Below are 21905 nucleotides of genomic sequence, written 5' to 3' on the forward strand. Positions count from 1 at the left end.
AAAATTAGTTGAGGTGGCATCTGTCTCCAGGGTTGCCAGATCGGAAAGACTGCCTCTTGTACAATCACCGCAAACTCGATACGAACCAGGCCAAATTAAAACATTCTTAGAATAAGATTTTGTCATAGTTGTTCAAATTTTATTAACTCACCCAATGCTAACCCTAACCCGTCCCGAGTCTAACCCAAATAACCCAATTAGGTGGGAAATGTAACAAGAACTGAATGGTTACACACACTAATTAACTTTTTTGGTGCTGCTACCTGCACAATGGCATGTATACTACGAAAGACAAAGTTTCATGTACTTTTGCGTCACTCGGTTCACATCGATCTATTCACACAAAAAGTAACAACAACAACAACAAAAAAACTTGTGTTTTGTTTTAGACTTGTTCCATCTAAAATGTGGCATTATTTTGTTTTCATGGGCTTGTGTTTTCCTGTCATATTTTTGGAGGACAGGTCTACTGCAGATGGCACATGCATTTTACAGGCCTTTTTCATACCTGTCAACCTCTGCCGATAACTGCCCTTATAAATGATTATTGATTCCCCTTACAAACCCCAAAAAAACCTTACAAACACCGTACGACTCGTACGGTGTTTGTAAGGTTTTTTGGGGGTTTGTAAGGGGAATCAATAATCATTTATAAGGGCAGTTATCGGCAGAGGTTTACAGGTATGCTGTTTTGTGCGTACACAGCATTATGAACAGCTCTCGGCCCCATTTACCCTTTTTCCTGGAAGTTTTTTGTTTGTTTGTTTGTTTGTTTGTTTGTTTGTTTGTTTCATAGGCGATATACCATGCACAGAAAGTTGTGCACCCTTATTTCAACCCCTGTTTTGTGCACATTCCGTATGGTAAATGAGTCCCAAATCATGAAGTTCATGTTGGCGTGAGCATCATTTCAGTCTAACTTTTATCTGGAGTATATAACACAAGCAAAGTAGGACATTGTTACTTTTATCCGCTTTTATTGAGTCCTGCCTACGTAGAAGCTCGGCCAGTGGCTATCCAATAAAGAGTAAGTGAATTGTAGTCATGGCTGTGCTTGCCTTCTCCAGACTACTTTATTCAAGCGACAAAATGTATCTCAAAGCCATCCAAATGACTAAATGATTGCTGGGGCTACAACATCTCTGCAGGGTAAGTCTGTTTGATTCCTAGCTCCCCTCACAGGAAATGAGATACGAGTCAATGTTTCTGTCATTGCATTTAAAAAAAAGAAATACCGAAAAATATTTATGTACGCTGTAATGTGTTTGCTCTTAGCTTCTTGACATGTTGCTATTTAATGCATTGATTGACCTGCAAACAATGGACTGAACTTGAAACAGGACAAATTAAGAAACAAAGCATGTCGCTAGCGAAGCAAACATTGTGGACATGGGTCTTCCCTAAGCCATCCTCAGCTCTTTCTGCATCCAAATTTTCAGTACTTTTATTTTATAAGTCTTATTTCATTTTCTGGCCACCCACAGTGTGTTAGTGGATATGTAGAACAGGGGTGCCCATTACGTAGATCGCCAAGGTACTATTGATAGATTGCGCGACAATAACATTTTTGTTTCTGTCGATTTCCTTTGCTAGGCTCTTGTGAATTTGGCATATCCGCAGTAAGCTTTAGGTTGAATCGAGAGTGGATTTTCACCCCTGTTCCCTGCCGTTCCCATACACGCTGATAATCTAATGCGAGGTATATCATTACATAATTGCTGAGCTTTGTCAGTGGCCTGTAAAAAAGATAGATCGTGGAAGGTTAACTGGTTGAAAAGTAGATCTTGGAGCAAAAAAGTTTGAACACCCCTGCAGTAAGTCATGTGTGATACCGTTCCACAAATGTGGTATTTTAGAAGTGCAATCAGTGGATTGCAGTTAGGTTCTCGTTTCAGCACAACCCTCATTGATTAAAGTGTCTGTGGAACAAAAATCTGCACCCGCAGCGGCCCTCCAGGACCAATTTGCCCACCCCTGAATTCTAACCCTAACAACAAAGTAGTTTGCGGGATGTTGGCTCATTGAAAAGTAGATCTTGGAGTAAAAAAGTAGGAGCGCCCCTGATGTAGAATATAGGACACTGACATTTCACAGTGATTTTCTTTTTGTGGCCCAAAATATTGCACTTAACAAAAACACCAACTGCATAGAACAATAGGTTTCCCCTAAATGTTTAGCCATCCGATTATAGAAGGGCTAACAACGAAATCCCTAAGGACACATGATGTGCCAAGCAGCTATGACTCAAAGTATGAAGATTTTGAGGTCTACAAATGGGGCTCATCTTGTTTGATAAGACACGTGATTGAAGATGGCTAGAACACTCTTTTCTTTTCAATGAAAAAATATATAATATTCTTATCCTCGTTGACCTTTATTTCTAGATATTTAACCACCATTACATACGTAGTGCAATTGAATAATTACATTGTGAATTTAGTTAGAATTGTTTACCAGTTGTCTTTTGATTGCGTTTTCTAACAAAGTGATAACCAACAGTGGTATGATTTGGTTTACATGCTTGCTAGTAAAGCATTTAAAGTGTTACTAGAGCATTTTAGGATGGTTTGGCAACCTGGTCTGTCAATGACTCACATTAGCCTCTGTGCATTTATCCATCCCACACTGCAGCTGATCCATACTCAGCTAAAAGTGGACCATTGTTTTAGGCTCTAGCCGTATGATGCTGATGACTTCCCCAATGCATCCTAAAAATGTAATCCTTTTTTTTCCTCATGGTAAAACCTCCTAAACCAAGAGGCACTACCTTACATAAACAAAGATGCTCTCTCTTCCAATGTAATGTTGATATTGCAAAGGATTTGTGGTCAGCAGATAAAACATTTTTCAAAGGATAATGTGTGTTGGTTGCCTGGCAAAGATCATGCTGCTAGTATTTGCTTTGAGCATCCAGATTGGAGAAAGTAGTGTCCTTTGTGTCTTACTATTTGTTCCCACTCTTTTATTTAGGTTTACAATATAATTTTGCTAATGTGACTTATTAATTGGTGGTTTATTGTCTAGTTTAGTGAAGAAACAAAAGAGCATTTCAAGTACAGGTGGTGTGACCAATGTGGCTGTGAATATTTGTGGGAAATAACAGGGAATTCAAATCTAGCAGTCATACTCAATAGTACAAGTATGGCTGTTTTTTGCCCCCATTTGGTTCCATTCTTGTCTGTTGACTGACATGTTATTGAGACAAATGTTTCCGGGAAATTGAGGCTCTCCAGACACGTTTCAGCACTTTGTATTCTTTTATTAACTGAATGAGCACTCTGCGGTCACTTGTCATAAAGCAGGGTTTGCACAGTTACTATAGCAGACATATTTCACAGTCTAATGAATTAACATTAAGACGGCCAGCAAGCTTGCCTGCTCACCACTCTTCTTGGGCTGTGTGTGTCAGGATTATAGTAGACAGTATGCCAAACCTTTAAGGCCATCTTTTCAGGCATGCATCCTTTAACAAGTCTGCATACTGCAGATTATGTACATGCTTGCTGGTATCAGGGCAACCAAATCAGGTCACAGTAGTCATGATGGCTTTGTGATCAAGTCCTTGATTGAATTTATAAAGTTACATTTTTCCATTTGCTCCACAAGGAAAGGGATATTCAAATTTTAATTAATTGGCAGCAGCCAGAATAACAATTGTTAAGATCTGGGGTCTTCATTTTGTTCCATATAGGGCCGCAGTGGGTGAGAGATGTAATTCCAACCAAACACAACAGCACCTTTTCACCAATCTGGCATCTAACAAGTGAAATCAGTTGATTGCAGTCACATACTGGTGGTTGCAGCAGAAACCTAATTGGTTAAACTGTCTGCGCTGTATCGGTTGGAATAACAAAACAGGACCCATACCGGCCCTTGACGACTGGTTTAGAGTGTGTAAAGGAGTATAAAGTAAGCCATGGCATGAGGGGTGGGGGTTATCAGCTTTCTGTAAAAGACACGAGAAGCTTATCTGACAGATACAATGTAAAAAAAAAACTTAACCTAAGTTGTGGCCCATCAGGGCTTGCAAGGCCCTTTTGATAGAGAGGTAGAGCGATATATAGATGATTTTTTTTTAATAGAAATTAATGGCCAGGTGAAGCTAGAATACACAAGTTGGTAACTACACACCGTTGAGTTATGTTGATAAGACATTGATATTGCAGCGGTAGTGAAAAGCACTGCTTCCATAAGAGTTTACAGTTAGATGTTTCTTATGACTATTGTCCGGTCCACTATGAACATTCACAAGGTCGAACACAAGTAAAGCACGCCGACACAGATGAGTGAGATTTTGCAGCTTCTGCAGAAGGAGAGTACGGAGGTGGTGGGTCCGACGACTCTACTTCCACAGCCGATATTTTACTTAGGGCAAGATTTCATGACATACAAATTCTCTATGACAAGGGACATACAAATTCTCTATGACAAGGGACATACAAATTCCCTATTACAAAGATGCACCGGGACAGTGACACCGATGATGGTGGTGATACTGATGATCTTAAAGGCTACATATAAACATATAAACAAAGGACATACCCTATTACAAAGATGCATGGTTTTGAAACCGCTGGTTGTGATGTGGATGGAAGGTCTCTATGACATGGGCATGACACGGATTGAAGGTGATGTCATAGATTGAAACATTATTTGATTACTTTTCAAGATTATTTCACAACTATGACTTTCAATTGCAGTTTCTTCTTTTTTAATCCCCCCCAACTGCGCATTAAATGTAGTGACGTCCAAGAACTCAGTATGATTTTTAACTGACCATCTTTAAAATTTATAACTCATCATTTCAAATTGGCTATACTCAGGATTCAAAGAGCACTTGTTAAGGCAAGCATTTCTGTCTCAAAAGTTTACTGTGTATTACTTTGCCTTATTATATTACGAGCAAACAGTCTAATTGATGCCTGCAAAAATTGGGTTGCTAAATTCATTATTAAACATTATAAATGCTATCAATTGAAATGCCTTGCTTTTACTTCCATATTTGTGATTGGATTGATTGAAAATTTGAGTTCAGGCTTTAGTACATTACATAGAGAGGAAATTTATAATAATCCAATTTCTTGTTCTTATCACAGTGGTAGAATGTCATCTATTACCGTACTTTCTCATTATGGCTCATCAAATAATCACCACAATTTTTCTGAAGGTACTCGAATACTGAAATGACAGTGAATGGCACAATTGTGAGAATTTATATTGAAAGGGATGAATCCCACTGTATCCCCTCTGGAATGTCCCCTTCACATGACACACACCGAATCATCAGTGATTCCTTAATGTTATCTATCACGTGCACATGTGGTTTCAAATGGCACAAAATGAGAGGTAAGGATTTGGACAAAGGGGTGGGAGGTGTTTTAGTGAAACCTAGGGCACCAGAGTGCCAGAGTAATGCTAAGTGAATGCTAAAACCTTCTGGCTCTAGATAATGCCACATGAAGAACGTCCTCCCCTGAGGCACAAGAGGCAGGAAATGTGGTCCCGTATTAATTAGAATATGAATTAGCTTGACCTCCATATATAATGGCTCCAAAAAAGGAAGAGGAGCACTGGCGAAGAAGACTAAGCAAATACAACTGTTGCATTACATTCCCTTTAACCCTGGAAAAAGACAAAGTATACTAAATATAGTCTGAAACCCTTGTTTGTTGGTTTAAAATAGGAATGTTTATTTTATCATAGTTAGAGCAGTGAGCGCTTGACTCATTTTGTGATTATGGGAATGTGTAATACAGGCAGGAAATTAGATGTATCAGGGGGTTTAAGAGTTCTTCCACTCCAAAATGTTATGAGTACTTTACAGCAGGGGTCCCAAAGCTGGGGGGAAAAACTGAAAGCTACTGTTTGGGTACAGATTAAATGGAAGGACCAGTAGTTTGACACATTTCTGAAATAGCCTTACTTACATTACATGTAATTATCTGTTAATATTCAGCTATGTGGAGATCTTTTGTAAAGAGGGGAAACAGTCTGTTTGAAGTAAACATATTCTAAAAATCTTACATTAGGCTGTTGCCAAATTAAGGAAAAAGTATGTTAATGGTCAATTATATTTAAGGTTATAATTCAAAATTTAGATTAGTTGAAAGCTGAAAATCTGAGTCATCAAGTTTTTTAAGAAGTCTGATGAAGCGGCTGAAAAGATTTGTTAGGAACCATCTTTAGTTTCACCCAAATGGTTCTTCTATAATTGGACCAAATTATTTTTCTGGACAATATGTATGTTGGTATTTACATAAAAATAGCTCCTCTCACAAACTCATCTCGTCTAAAACAAAGTTCATACGTTTGCGTTGGTGAACATGACTCGAGCACTGCAACAACTTCATTATGATGTGCAGGGCCGGGTCGTGAAATAATATGAAATCAAATATTGTTTGTCCTCCCCCCCCCCAAATCCATGAATTGGCCATTTCATTATGAAAGCCGCAGAGTTTAAATTGTGAGGAAAAAGTAGTGTAAAAACGTATTCGGAATATTGGTAAGATTACACTCATTTTTGCTAAGTTGCTTTGTTGAATTAAAAAAAAGGATTCACAAAAAATTCATTAGTAGATGTAAATTTACTCATGTGAACAGTGTACATGATTGCTGGCTACCAATTCAGGCTGTCCCCTGCCTGGTGCCCCTTGTTAGATGGGATAGACTCCAGCACTTCCACGACCCTTTTGAGGAGAAGTGGTATGGAACATGAATGAATGACTAAATGAAGTAACTTTGTACATAATACATGTGTATATACAGACGCTCCCCTACTTACGAACGCAATTGGTTCCGAGCGATTGTTCATAAGTTGAATTTGTTTGTAAGTTGATTCAGTGCTATATTTTGTATTATAATTTATGTTTAAGGCCGATATAAGTATATTGAAGGTTTATACAAGTGCATTTGTATGTTTAAGGCTTGTATAAGTAACACGCATTGGTTTGTACTAAAAAAAACATTTAATAAAATGGAGAGAATATGTACAGTACTGTAGAGAGAGAGAGATTTATGTATTAGAAACTGGCCAAAAGAAGCGACCTAATGACGATTGCACAGTTTTCTTCTTTTTTTCATCATAAATGATGCGGTAGCACTGTATGGCATCATTCAATTGATTTGCAAACTTTGTGCAACGTTCAATATTTGGGTCCTGCTGCTCGATCTTTCTGTTTATAAATGGTACTGAATGTGCAACGCTCACCACTCTCACGCGCATCAAGCTTCGTTATTATTGCCACTCGTTTCAAATGAAATGGCTTGCCTCTTCCTTGCAACTCCCTCAATAGAAGCCTTTAGCTTTTTACCAACCATATTCAATATTGGATGCATGAGATATTTAATGATACAAATGAAAAAGGTTCTTTGCACACTGGAGATACATTCACGCACTTCCGCATTGCAACGAAGAAGAAGGTAGATGCTGGGTGAGCTGAGCTCTCACGGCGCCAGGCGTCGGTATTAGCGGCGGAAAGAAGTACTACTCCGAAAAAGGGGGGAAATACAAAATTGGACTTGCGAACATTTTTGGACTTAAACGCAATTTGCAGACATGTTCGTATGTACCGTTGTTCGTAAGTTGAATGTTCGTAAGTAGGGGAGCGTCTGTATTTATTTGGAAACACGGGTGGGGTAAAATGGACTGTCGTTCTGTATAACTTATTGAGCCAAAAAAACTGATCCGGTCAACTTGAGATCTATTTTTCTATAAATGTGGGGCGCAAACTAAATTGAGTTGCACACATCTGGTCTAGTTAGTATATTCATTCATCTTTCGTACCGCACATCCTCGTAAGGGTTGCGGGGGTTTGCCATAAGCTACCCCAGCTGACTTTGGGCAAAAGGCAGACTACACTCTAGACTGGTCGCCAGACAGCCGTAGAAGTGCACACAGAGAGACAAACAACCATTCACACTCAATAATACCGCCCCCAGCAGGAATTGAGCCCGTGCCTGCCCGCACCGAAGTCATTTGATGAGTGAACCACTACACCATCAGGCGAAATCTGGTCTAAATACCGTATTTATTCGAGTATAATGCACACCCATAATTTGTGACTAAAAATTGGTATAATTTTTTTTCACTCAGCTCACACCAAGGATTGGGTACTGGTAACTGGAAAATGCTGAACAGATATCACCATGACAAAACATTTATTCACAACATATGGTACGGAAATCTGGTAAAACAAACTACTAGTATGAACACAAATTCTCAAATGGAATTTACAATTTTAAATCCTTAAAGTCTAATTCATCATTATAATATTTAACATTTTTCAAAGTCTGATTCATCATCATCAGATTCACAGAAAAATTGATTCCATTCTTCTTGAGTTATTTTTTTAAGTGTGAGCAGCGGCCAATAGAACGGGCTCTCGTGCACCATCTGGCGGACAATGGCAAGTTGTACGTCTCCCATTATAACGGCTGCCGAGGGGAGTTTTTCACTGGCGGAGAGCAGTGTTTCACCGGGATTCGTGTATAGTGCGCACCTTGCTTCAGTTTTTTGGCACAAATGTTGCGCGTTATACGCGAATAATTCGGTACACCATATTTGCATATAGACTAAATCCGTGATAAGTCAGGAAGATACCTAGTTTGGAGTTGTCTCTTGTCTCAAAAGGTACTATGGAGTGGGAGTTGGCTGTCATGGGTGCGCAAATGATGAGGGCAACCATGTAGAGAATTTGGTGTGAAAAGGAATGAGCAATGTCTCTTTCAGAACCTCAAGGGACCCCACTTAGACTCAGTAAGAGCAGTCAAAGAAATAACAGTCAACAGATTTGTCGATTCCAGTCTCATGAAGACAGATTCATTTGCTGGCACCAAGTGAAGGCGACTACTGCAACAGGAGAGAATGTGAAATTAGAAGAAATTGTGAGTTAATGGTCTATGGTTAACCCCATTAGTGTTGCTGGTTAAGGGTGATATTATCTTCCATGCACAACGGCACAGAAATGAAATCTTCAAATTTGCTTTACAAATGAATATTTTATTATTCATATGGCTTTAGATTAAAAATCTATTAGTGATTTTAGTGGCTGGTATTTCTCATTTGTTAATTAAAAAAAAAGGTGGACTGTTACTTTAACATGATGCCTTGGACCACACAAACTAATCCATCATACCATGTGAAGATGCAGTCTGATATGATGTGAACATAGCTACACCTCAAAGCCTGTACACCCAATCCATAAAACTAGATGTTTCCTTCCCTCTTTATGTCACTAAACAGCAAAAACACAGAGTACTCTCGCCCTGCTTCTATATATTTATCATTATAGTGTACAGCTCAGACAATATATCAGGATTGCAATTTTGCTGTGTTCAGGGGTTGAAGCTGTTCCCTAGAAGGAAAAGCCTTCTGGTGGTTGACCTGTCTTGGTAAGAGCTATCTCTTGGGTTCCGCCGCTGGAAGTACATATGTATCAACAGAAACTCAGTTTATTTGATCCTTTGGTCACCGGACTCTGATCACGATGATGATGTCTGGATACAGACAGTCACGATGCCAGATACATATAAATATACAGCACAGCTCTCTGCTGGGAGAGAGAATAATGCTGGAAGTCACCAGTTAGCAGAATAAAAATGACAACCAGCTTCGATTAAGGCAACCTTTAAGCTGTGTATTTTCCCAAATTAAACTTCCCATTAATTCGATTGTTATTCTATGTACTATATATGTTGGTTTGTGTTCAAACAGTGACGGCTTGCCAAAAGAGGGCACCGCTCATCAGAATTTCAGGGGAAAAGTAGATATGAATTAGGTGACAAAAACAATTAAAATATCTGTTTTGCACTTACAATGGGTCTTGATTTGACATATTTAATTAGGCCTTTTTTGTCTTTTGCTAAGCGTTCGAAATATACAATTTTTTTTTAATCAAGAGTTGCCACTGTGTTCAAGTATCATGAGCTGGCTTACAAGTATCATGGTAAGAGATGTTTTGAAACCTGCAGGAGCCAGAGGTTTGATACAGTGCGTGCTGTTATGGGAGGAGAAGCAAATCGGAGTAGTGGGATTTGGTGAGTTGTAGTAGTGTCTCTGGAGAACAGAAGATAATTGGAAAGAAATGTGGACTGTCGCAGTGCTGTTGCAGGCTAAATACTGATTTGTGGCACTTCATGAGGACACTAATGTACTCTTGCTTTTGATTACAAATATGTAATGGGAATTTTAAACAACTTTCCTGAGATAAACTTCTATTTAACTTGAGAAAAAAAAAGATCATTTTAAAGAGATGCAACGTACTTTCTATATTACTTTAGATTTTCATTAAAGTCGTATGGAAGCCTCTCACGATTTAACCACTTTTTTAAATTAACATGATAATCGATGAGTTGGCTTCACAGACAAATTTGTTTTCAGCAAGGAAAACAAAAATGTGTCTTTGTAGGAATGCAATTGTCTTAGGCTATCACAGATCTGTAACAATTTGTTGACAACAGCAAGATTAATTCTTTTCAACATTAATACCTGTGGGCAGGAAGTGGGCTACACTTTAAACTGGTTGTCTGCAGATCGCCGTGCTCATAGACAAACAACCTTTCACACTCCCAGCCACACCTATGGAGAATTTGGAGTGTTCAATGTGCCTGTTTTTGGGATGAGGGAGGAAACCGGAATACCCGGAGAAAACCCGCGGCAGTACAGTCTCCACTCAAGAAGGCCGTAGCCCAGTTTTGAACCTCAAAGTCGCATCAATCTACCATGAGCTTCTCACGAGGGGTTTCCTGTTTGGCATGCAGTGTGCAGCGCCAGAGTAATAATGACAAGTGCCTAAATGTGTGAAGTGATTTTCAATGATTTTTGGTTAATTATTTATACCATTGTCACACACACACACACACATACATACACACACACACACACACACATATATATATATATATATATATATATATATATATATATATATATATATACATATATATACATATACATATACATACATATACATATACATATACATATACATATACATATACACATATACACATATACACATATACACATATACACATACACATATACATATACATATACATACATATATATATATACATATATATATACATATACATATATACATATATACATATATACATATATACATATACACATATATATATATATATATATATATATATATATATATATATATATATATATATATATATATATATATATATATATATATATATATATATATATATATATATATATATATATATATATATATATATATATATATATATATATATATATATATATATATATATATATATATATATATATATATATATATATATATATATATATATACACACATACAGTGGTACCTCGAGATACGAGCTTAATCCGTTCCGGGACTGAGGTCGTATGACAAGATTCTCGTAACTCGAGCGGAAGTTTCCCATTGAAATGAATGGGAAACAAATTAATTCCTTCCAACTCTCTGAAAAAAACACCAAAAACAGGATATTGGATTGAAAAAAATGTTTTATTTCTTATAATTCGCCATATATTGACAAAGTAATAAATAACGAGTGGTTTGATAGTAATAATGTGTTTAATAGGAGTAAAATTAGACACATTTCGCGGAGGGTATAGACAGCGGCATACACGGAGGCGAGGGGGGGGGGGCTGCTCGGGGGGGCTTTATCCATGGCACTCGTAAACGGACAAACAAATTTAAATTAACTTGGATAACTATATACAGACACTCAACGTTTAATGTAACTTCAAACAAAACTAAATTCTAAATTTGTTGTAATCTTTTTTACCTTGCGTAGTTCTACGGGTTGACACCACCTGGCTGCTCCGCCGAAGTCTTCAAAACGAACGCATCAAGAGTTGTTTGTTTTTGTCCACCCTTCAAAATATTTCGATAATGTCGCATACAAATGTCATCACAATAGGATAACGCACGACCACTTGCCAACGAGAAATAGTCTTTAAAGAACGATCGCGGGACCTTCTTTCCTTAGAAAGAATAACAGGAAATACAATAGTTGATCTTACCCACGTATTGATTGTGGGTAATGAAGTTTTATTCTGAGAAAGGTTGCCATTGCCTATGGGTGTTGTGTGCACGAGTATACTTCATTACCCAGAAAGCCCTCTTTTTGCCCGCGCGTTGTGCGTTTCCTGGTCGTATGAGAAACTCGTCTGAATTAATTAGTTCCGTGCTCGTAGCTATTGTTATACACGAAAGATATGCAAAAAAAAATGCCATGGCCACCTGGCTTGGTCGCATGACGAAATTTGGACCGCATCACGGGCGAATTATTCGATCGAAATTTCCCCCGTAAGACGAGCATTTTGTATGACGAGCGGTTGTATGACGAGGTACCACTGTGTATATATACAGTGGTACCTCGAGATACGAGCTTAATCCGTTCCGGGACTGAGCTCGTATGACAAGTTACTCGTAACTCGAGGTAAAGTTTCCCATTGAAATGAATGGGAAACAATTTAATTCGTTCCAACTCTCTGAAAAAAACACCAGAAACAGGATATTGGATTGAAAAAAAATGTTTTATTTCTTATAATTCGCCATATATTGACAAAGTAATAAATAACGAGTGGTTTAATAGAAATAAAGTGTTTAATCTAACTAAAATTGGCCGGATTTTGCCGAGGGGAGAGGGGCTTCGTTTTTTTTTTTCCTCCACACAACGCACTCGTAAACAGAACAAACACTCCACCCTCACGTTCGCTATCGATGGGCTGTTTGCTGTCGTACTATTCCCTTCAAAATATTCCGAAAATGATGCACACAAATGTCCTCACAATCGGAGAACGCACGACCACTTGCCAACGAGCAGCAAGCAGTCTTATCAGCGATCGCCCCGCTGCTCATGGGAGCTACAGGGGCGCTAGCTAGCGGCTCCTTTTAGCTTGTAGCATCTGTGTTTGCATCCCCTCGAACGGCGACTATGATAGAGTTGCTACCGGGGATGCTGTTGCGAGCCAGTGCCCCCGATGTTCTTATGAGCAGCCAACGAGCAGAGTCTTTTATCAGCGATCGCCCCGCTGCTCATGGGAGCTTCAGGGCGCTGGCTAGCGGCTCCTTTTAGCTTGTAGCATCTGTGTTCGCGTCCCATCGAACGGCGCCTATGATAGAGTTGCTACGGGGGATACTTTTGCGAGCACGAGTATACTTCATTACCCAGAAAGCCCTCTTTTCACCGCGCATGCGCGTTGTGCGTTTCCTGGTCTGAATAGCTCATCCGGTGCTCGTAAATATTGTTATACACGAAAGATATGCCAAAAAAAAGCCATGGCAACCTGGCTTGGTCGCATCACGAAACTTTGACCGCATCACGGGCGAATTATTCGATCGAAATTTCCCCCGTAAGACGAGCATTCCGTATGACGAACGGTCGTATGACGAGGTACCACTGTATATATATATGTATATATGTATGTATATATGTATGTATATATGTATATATATATGTATATATATATATATATATATATATATATATATATATATATATATATGTATGTATATATGTATGTATATATGTATGTATATATGTATGTATATATGTATGTATATATGTATGTATATATGTATGTATATATGTATATATGTGTATATATGTATGTATATATATATGTGTATATATGTATGTATATATATATGTGTATATATGTGTATATATGTATGTATATATATATATATATGTATATATATATATACACATACACATGTATGTATGTATATATATATATAGAGAGAGAGAGAGATTTGCAGTGGTTGTACTGTTAACTTCAGAATTTGCTGATTACTCATGAATATATACTACTCAGAAAATATGAATACCCTGAAAATGTTGTTGTATTTCTGCAATTGAACTTAAAAGGTGAACATGCCAAACAAAGAGTAAAGTAAATGCAAATCAATGTATTTCTGGATCAATAACATTTGTTGGTTTATCCTTTATTAGATTGCAAAAATTAACCAACTTTTATTTGATTTTCCAATTTTTGGGGGATCTCTTCTAGTACTAAGTTCAGATTATTTTCAAAGAATCCGAGTTTTAATGTTTAAAAAAAAAATAAGTTGCTCTTCTTACCATAGCCTTTTACATGGTAACAATTTGTTGACAACAGCAAGAATATTTATTTTCAACATTAATACCTGTGGGCAGGAAGTGGGCTACACTTTAAACTGGTTGTCTGCAGATCGTCGTGCTCATAGACAAACAACCTTTCACACTCCCAGCCACACCTATGGGGAATTTGGAGTGTTCAATGTGCCTGTTTTTGGGATGAGGGAGGAAACCGGAATACCCGGAGAAAACCCGCGGCAGTACAGTCTCCACTCAAAAAAGGATAAACCAACAAAAGACGGATTTTGCGGAGGGTACAGAGAGGGATATAGAGAATTTTTCTCGTACCTAGAGATAATTATTTGCTCGAAATTTTCCTCGTATCTCGAGCTGCTCGTATGTAGAGGTAGCACTGTATAATAGAATAAGGACTTAAACAACGGACAACCCTAAAATTTGGCTTTGTTTGAGGTATGCATGTTTGCGATTACTGCAACATACAAATTTGTTAAAGAATTGATAAATTGGATTTCTAAGATGTGGCAAATATTCAATGGAAGTACCTTTACAATGTGTCTTTGGATGTTTAGTGTTTTAGTTTAGAAGAAGCAAGGCTACCTCAGCCTGGGTGTGTTGAATAGTTCAGAAGCTGAATAGCTTTTCATTTTATTTCAAATTCACTTATAAAACCATTCATTTTCACTCAGTAGAACGTAAGCATTCAGGAGAAGCTTATTTTTCCCGTGCAGTCACACTTCACACTTGAAGACGTTTCTACTCATTTTCAAAAAACTCATCTGAGAAGGATGCAAATATTTTATTACTTTTATCCCTCATGGGCTCCATTTATTGACAATCTACATACAGTTTTTTGTTTTTTTTTAAATAGACCGACTAATGAAATTTCTCCTCACGTCTGAATTGAAATATCTAAGAATATGAAAATAAGGGAAAATAAAATCAGATTAATTTTGATCCCTCATTATTTTTTGGTTCACAGCTTCAGTATCCCAGCTGAGTTTGTGCATTGCAAGCTACATTTACACCTATATGTAAAATTTCAAGTGTTCATGTATCAAAGAAACATGTTGCATGGGGAGAACATGCTGACGCCACACATTAAGGTACAGGCTAGATAACTGAGCTTAATAACCAACAAACAGTGCTTTATAGTTGATTTATTGTTTGTTGTTTTGTTGTAAATTTCTTTTCATTTGCCCTTCACTTCCACTAATCTGTTTCTCAGCCTTTCAGTTTTGTGCCACAGTGCAAAGCACTTTGTCTATTAAATGCTCCATGCGCATCCCTTTAATCTTCTGTGCTTGTGTGGAATCAACAACCTTTTACAATATGTACATTCTAGTTGAGTCAATAAATCACCTTCTGACTTCTTCTTATTTGTAACCCTTTTAGTTGGACAGGTATGTTATGAGGTAAATTGTCCGTTGCTGTACAACTGTCAATGGCGTTTAAAAAAAAATCATATAAATAATAAAGAAAAATAAAAATAAATGTTGCTTTATACCCTCATTCCTAAGTATTATAAACTGAGTTTTTTGTATAATCCCTATCATTTGAAATACTTGCATATTGCCAATATTTCTGTCAAAGCAATTTATAATGATGGGTCTTTCTGGTAGGAAATACAAATGAAAGAAAGAAGGAAAAATGGCATTTGGAAAGAGAGGCTAAGTCAATGATCGAATAAAAAAAATTGCAACAACATACTATCAGAGGAAGAAATAATAGCTTTGTGCTTGATATTGGCAGATGCTTCTCTTCAAGGACATATGAAAAGTTTCTCTTAGAGTAAAAAAAATGTCAAGTGTGTTTTCCTAGACATATAATGGGGAAAGTGATGACAGTTAATTGCCTGAGTCAAATAAATTAATTAACTACCATACTTCTAAATGTATGAAATGCATGTCAGGATTGGGGAACATACAGTAAATATTAAGGCTTTAGAAAGGTGGATTTTTTTCCATTATTGGAATCAGTAGGAGCAATCATTATTCTAAAAAGTATATTGTTAGGTTCCAAGCATTCACAAGATTACAGCAAAAAGACTATTGATTTCACTTCAGATCAGTGCCATTTTCTTTTGTTGCATGCAGGCTCAACTTCTCAAATGTGAAATGTTTCAATGGCAGGTGACGGACATATTGTCTGAGTGTGTCTCTGATAATTAGCATATGACATAAGTGACGCCTTCCTTTCTCAGTTTTTTCTTCTTCTTTCTATTACAGATCACATTCTTCATGTTATTGTCAGCGGTTTGTGTGATGCTCAACCTGGCAGGCTCAATTCTCTCCTGCCAGAATGCTCAGCTGGTCAATTCAATGGAAGAATGTCAGCTGGTAAGAACAGCTTGCAAACTCCAAAGACCACTTTTCAATCTCATGTCTTCTCTCTCTCCCATCCTCTTCTCGAAATTGCCAAAACAAATCCTTTTAGTCATTCAATTTTGAAGTTTTCTGAATGAGATTATAAGAAAGTATCCACTTCTTTGTGATTTTCAAACTGTTACCACCTCAAAGATGAGTTGAAAATGGTTATTTCCAAAGTAATACAAATTCAAATTCCATTGAAACTCTGATGTGTAGATCATGTATACATTTTAGGAATGCTATTTTTATATGAAATCATGAAATATTTCCAAATAACCTATGTAGCTGCAGAACTGGTTGTTTTTGTTTAATTATTCCCAAACTTTCGCTGTCTATTTTTGACGCTCACTGAGCTTCTTTGGAACATGTTTCAGGTATTAAATTCAAAGAGTTTTTGCAACCACAAAAATAGAATCATCATCCTGATCATCATTTTTAGCATCAAATACAGTATGTTGTCTTTAGATTGTATTTAATTGATTTTTTTGTTGAAAACAATTTGGAAATTATTTTACTGTTTAATTGACATTTTATGTAAATAATATCTCGACTTTATTGAAATTGGTTTATATAAAGAAAAGACTGCATTTTCCAGACTATAATTCACACTTTTTTTCATAGTTTGGTTGGGGGTGTGGCTTGTGTTTTTTTTTCTTCTCTTTGACTTGCGCTGTGGTTATCTGAAAAACTGTTATGTTAACAGATTCCAAGTTAGCCTGTTCTTCTCCGTTTTACCATTGTTACTATGACGTATGTTTCTTCTGGGTTTCTGATCAAATTAAAAAAAGAATACAACCCCAAAACTGTGACTTATACTCCAGTGTGACTTTCTGATCAAATTAGAAAAAGAATGCGACCCCAAAACTGTGACTTATACTCCAGTGCGACTTATTTTTTTCCTCTTCATTGTGCATTGTTTGGCTGATGTGATCCAAAAATAAGACCAAGATACATGATTTATACCTTTTGGAATTCAGCAGAAATCACACTGTGCCTATCTATCACAAATTCCTTCCAGAAAAGACACATCAACTAATACGATAAGTACTGACCCCTCCTTGCACAGCATATTCTGAAAGGCACAGTAACAGTAATACCAACGCAAATTTTCTTAATGTTCTATTTTAACTGGATGGATGAATCACATTTTTTTAAAGCCATTTTGATTCTGGTAAAGTATTATTTAGAAGTTACATACACTGTATACTGTACTTGTACTTCTTGACAACATAGACTTAATTTAGTGTTCAACCAGCCTACCCTACACTTTTTGGGATATGGGAGTAAACTGGAGTGAGCACAGTAGACAGTGAGGACCCACCGAGGATCAAACCCTCCACCGCAGAATTGTGAAGCAGATGCGCAAATCACTCAATCAAACTGCCGCCCAATTAAGAATCAAATGACAGTGTTTTTTTTCTCTTTTTAGAATTAAGAAACCAATATTTTGGTTTCTTTCCATTCACACTTTGGCAATTTCATAACAATCCTTCAAACTGTCCACCTGTCTTTTGTAGACCTTAAACAGGATGTCAAGAAATGGCCTTCAAAACATATTGAGAATAGGAACTACATTTTGTACACGGCACCAAACCACTATGCCGATAGCTTCCACATTCAAGGCGTCTTTTTTTGTATGTGTGTGAACTTGAGTTTACTTCTTTATGTAGATCCCCAGAGTTCGTCCCCAAGTCCCGACTGAAATATTAATGCATCTCATCGACCTCTCCCCAAATTAATTAACCCCTACCCGTTGAGTTCATATGCTGCTTTCTCTCAATCTGTGACACATTGCAAGGGTTTACTTCACCACAATCCCTCCCTGGGTAGCTTCTCCTATTTCACACCATCTCATTTGTTACATTGTTGTGTTCTTTTGCAGCTGCTGTTTTGTTGTAAAATGGCACCATTCTGTTTGGAACAGTATATTTACTCGTAACATTTAACACAAAACCTACCAATGTTGTCTGATTATATCAGTGACATTTAATTTATCCTTTCTTCTTCTACTCCAGCTCAAGTTCGACAGTGATGGAGTGTGCGTTTGCTGTGAGTTACAGCAACAGAGCTCAAGCTGCAACAACCTTGGAGAGACGCTGAAACTTAACCCACTGAGGGACTGCAATACCATCCGTTTACGTCTCAAGGTGTGTTTACAGACCGGTGATGTATCGTTGACCTTCTTTAAAGCTGTGTACTAAAATAAATGATAAATCTTCATGCTTTAAACAGCAGCACTATAAAGGAGTTGACCGATAAAAGCCTGTTGAATGTTTATTTTAGCAGACATTTTCCTACGAGTAGCCGCACATTCGGTACATTGCATGGTTATCAAAATAATTGATTTCAATATTCAGTAGATAAGTCCTCGAAATCAAGGGATGACAATCTAACCTTAGATACACAATTGGCCATTTTTATTATCTCCCACTAAATGAAAACACCAAGCTCTGAAAATTTTATTAAACCTTCTGACAAATAAGTCAAGCAGGAAACACTGCATCCTTGGTTTGCGTGGTTGTTCTTGTTATGTACATTTTTCTTTAATGGATTGATTCATTGTTGACTTTCAAGGGGTCGAATAGCTCAATCAATCTTTGCACAAGGCCTTATCGGTTTGGAGCGATCCTTACTTAGGGCATGAAAAAAAATTGTTTATTTCAAAAGGAAAATATGACCATATTCTACAAAATGTGATTTACATTCAGAAGAAACTGAGACAAGGTAGTCCTTGATAAATGCCCACTGTTCACCGTATGGAATTAGAGATTGCTGGCCAGTATGTTAAATACTCAATGGGCCTTAAGTCCGACAAAACAAATTTTCTTTCAAAAGGTAAAGAATCAGTTCATGTGGGAACTGTCGTTGAGTAACACTTTACACGCTGGAATGTGTGTAATCTTTCCAGCATTTCCAGTCTCAAATTAATTGGGGAGAAAGTGAAGAATGGCGCCAACATTTTTCTATCCCCAAGAGACAAAGCTCTTAATATATAAGACATAACTTGCCTGGCTTGTGTGCAAGTGCATGAACCTGGAAAATTATCTTGACTGGAGAGTCTGCAGGAATGATGTACTATATGTGACACTGTGCCTTTATTGGATAACGGCAATCATATCATTTGAATTTATGTGCCTGATTGATTATAAAACATTGATAACCAAATAAAAGACTCATCAGCATGCCCATGGAAAGAGGAATGATCAAGAGCATTCATCATAGTGATCATTCCTCATTAAAAGAGATATGTGAATTGGGCAATAAACCTGTATTAAGAGCCAAAGTAGTCAGAGGTGTTGAGTTATGTCAAACCAGAAGCTGTCAAACCCTGTTCCCCTGAGTCTTGGCCAGTCCATATTTCTGTTCTGTTCTGCTCCTAATGATATCTAGAAAGCTGGCTTCAACTGTACTTAGACAACTGTTGGCGCCCATAGTATAGAGTTTACTAATCAATTTTTCCCCCAAAAGATTTCGGCTATGATTGGGATTTTAATTCTTCATTGAATTGAATTCAATGCCTTTATTGTCATTAAATAAGTACAATGAGATTCAAAGCTTCATCGTAAAGTGCACAAATAAGTAGTCCTAAAAATATTTATTATATACAATAAAAATAGTGTGGTAAAAAAAGTGACTAAAATGCTAGATAAAAATGTGCAGTGCTAAGACTATAGTAAAAGTATGAGAACATTCCTTATTGATATGCATCTGGCAGTGTCATGGCATTTTTCATATAGTGCAGTGACTGTAAGGAATTGAGTCTAGATTAGGTCCTCGTTGCAAAACTTGAGTTGATGACGGCTGAGTCTAAGTCTGTTTGTTTTGGCTACTATGGTCATGTAGCCCATGCCAGGGAGCAGCTTGTTGAAGAGGTAGAAGCTGGGATGTGTATTGTCTTTTGTGACGCTCTTTGCACTTCCATGCGCTGGGATTTGTAGATGCTGGACAGGGTAGGTAGGGGGCAGTTGATGATCTTTTGGACTGTGTTGATCACCATTTGCGGTCTTTCCCTATCTGCTTGAGTGCCACATTGATAGCGCGTAGGTCCGCACTCTCTCGATGGCTGACCAGTCACCAGCAGGTTTACTTGCTTCTTCCTGAGAACTCAGGAAATGTAGCCTCTGCTGCACGTTTGTGATGAGTGCTATGATGTTTGCTGCCCAAGAGAGGTCAGCAGAGAACATTAGGAAATCTTAGCCAAACTTGGATCCAAAGTCAATTGCTAATGCTCAACTACTCATGCTACATCCTAACTTCTCACTCCATGTGTTGTTTTTATTTAACACGAGTGACTTAGCTAATATTTAACTATCTGTTCAAATTCTAAGGATGTCCTCGGTCCGCTGATGTGATCGGAAATCGGGCCCAATCATGTCATTTTTTTGAGAGGATGTGAATCGTGTAAAAAAAAGATTGTTTTTTAAAATGTATGTAAATTTTTACCTTTTAACTCGTTAGTTGCCATTGATGGATAGAGACACCCAATCCATTTTGACTGGGAGGTCTGACAGACCTTTCAGCCCCACAGTCAAATTGGATTTGAAGGTCTCTCCCTGTCAATGGCTGTGAAACATGGTCACTTTTTGTTATGTTTGACGGAATGGTGAACAGAGTTGGACCCATGTGCAGGGAATCAGAGAGACAAAGGGGCGTGCAGGTGGAAAAACTTTTAATAACAAAAAGTTCGCAAAACTAAAGTCTTCCATACAAAAAATCAGGGAAAAAGGTAGCAACACAACAATGGAACCAAATTTACTGGGGAAGACAAAAGGAAAACGAGTCACACCAACATAGCAAAGCGAAACGCCAAGCAATACTTAGGTTGACAGAGACATAGGGTTTAAATAGAGCTGACAAGACCTGGGTGAGAAGAGGGAGGATGAGCAGGAAAGACACAGCAGGTGAAACTAATGAGTATACTCACATGGGTGGGACACCCAAGGGAAACACCCAAACTACAAAACCCCAACAAAACATGACACTTTTTTATTGCAGTTACTGTGTTAAGATAAGTAATACAATAATCCATAAGTATAGCACAAAATAATTATAGATAACATATTTTTCTATATTTTTATTTAGACTATTTAAAACCATCCTTGCAGAAAGAGAGAAAATGTCCAGCAATAGCAAAAAAAAGTGAAATCAAAACTAAAATAGCTCAATTCATCACATTGGGTGTCCAAGTTTTTTGTAAGTTTATTTATGCAAAAGATGCAAAAAAAAGTGTGTAACCTCATTTTAGTGTTGCAAAAGTGATCTGACAAAAAGGGATGGTTCATTGTTTTTGTTGTTGTTGCTCCATTGAAACCCCCATTTTATATGACTGCAATGTTGCGATAGCGCTGTTCAAATTTAGACATTCGGATATACCGTTTTTCCCTTCTTAATACATTTCGGGATTCTGTGTCAGCAAATTCTCCAAATGCGCATGCAAGAATC

The 21905-nt window shown here is 37.4% G+C and overlaps 1 protein-coding gene across 1 annotated transcript in view; it reads left to right on the forward strand.

Annotated features, from left to right (window-relative positions):
• The window catches only part of fam189a1 (family with sequence similarity 189 member A1), a 66380-nt gene that overhangs the window by 34239 nt on the left and 10236 nt on the right, over window positions 1-21905 (forward strand). Inside the window, exons 3-4 of the mRNA XM_077593963.1 lie at window positions 16323-16433; window positions 18479-18610. Coding sequence (XP_077450089.1) covers window positions 16323-16433; window positions 18479-18610 — 243 coding nt within the window. The remainder of the gene's footprint in view (window positions 1-16322; window positions 16434-18478; window positions 18611-21905) is intronic.

Source organism: Stigmatopora argus, chromosome 2 (assembly GCF_051989625.1).
Source record: "Stigmatopora argus isolate UIUO_Sarg chromosome 2, RoL_Sarg_1.0, whole genome shotgun sequence".
Lineage (NCBI taxonomy): Eukaryota > Metazoa > Chordata > Actinopteri > Syngnathiformes > Syngnathidae > Stigmatopora > Stigmatopora argus.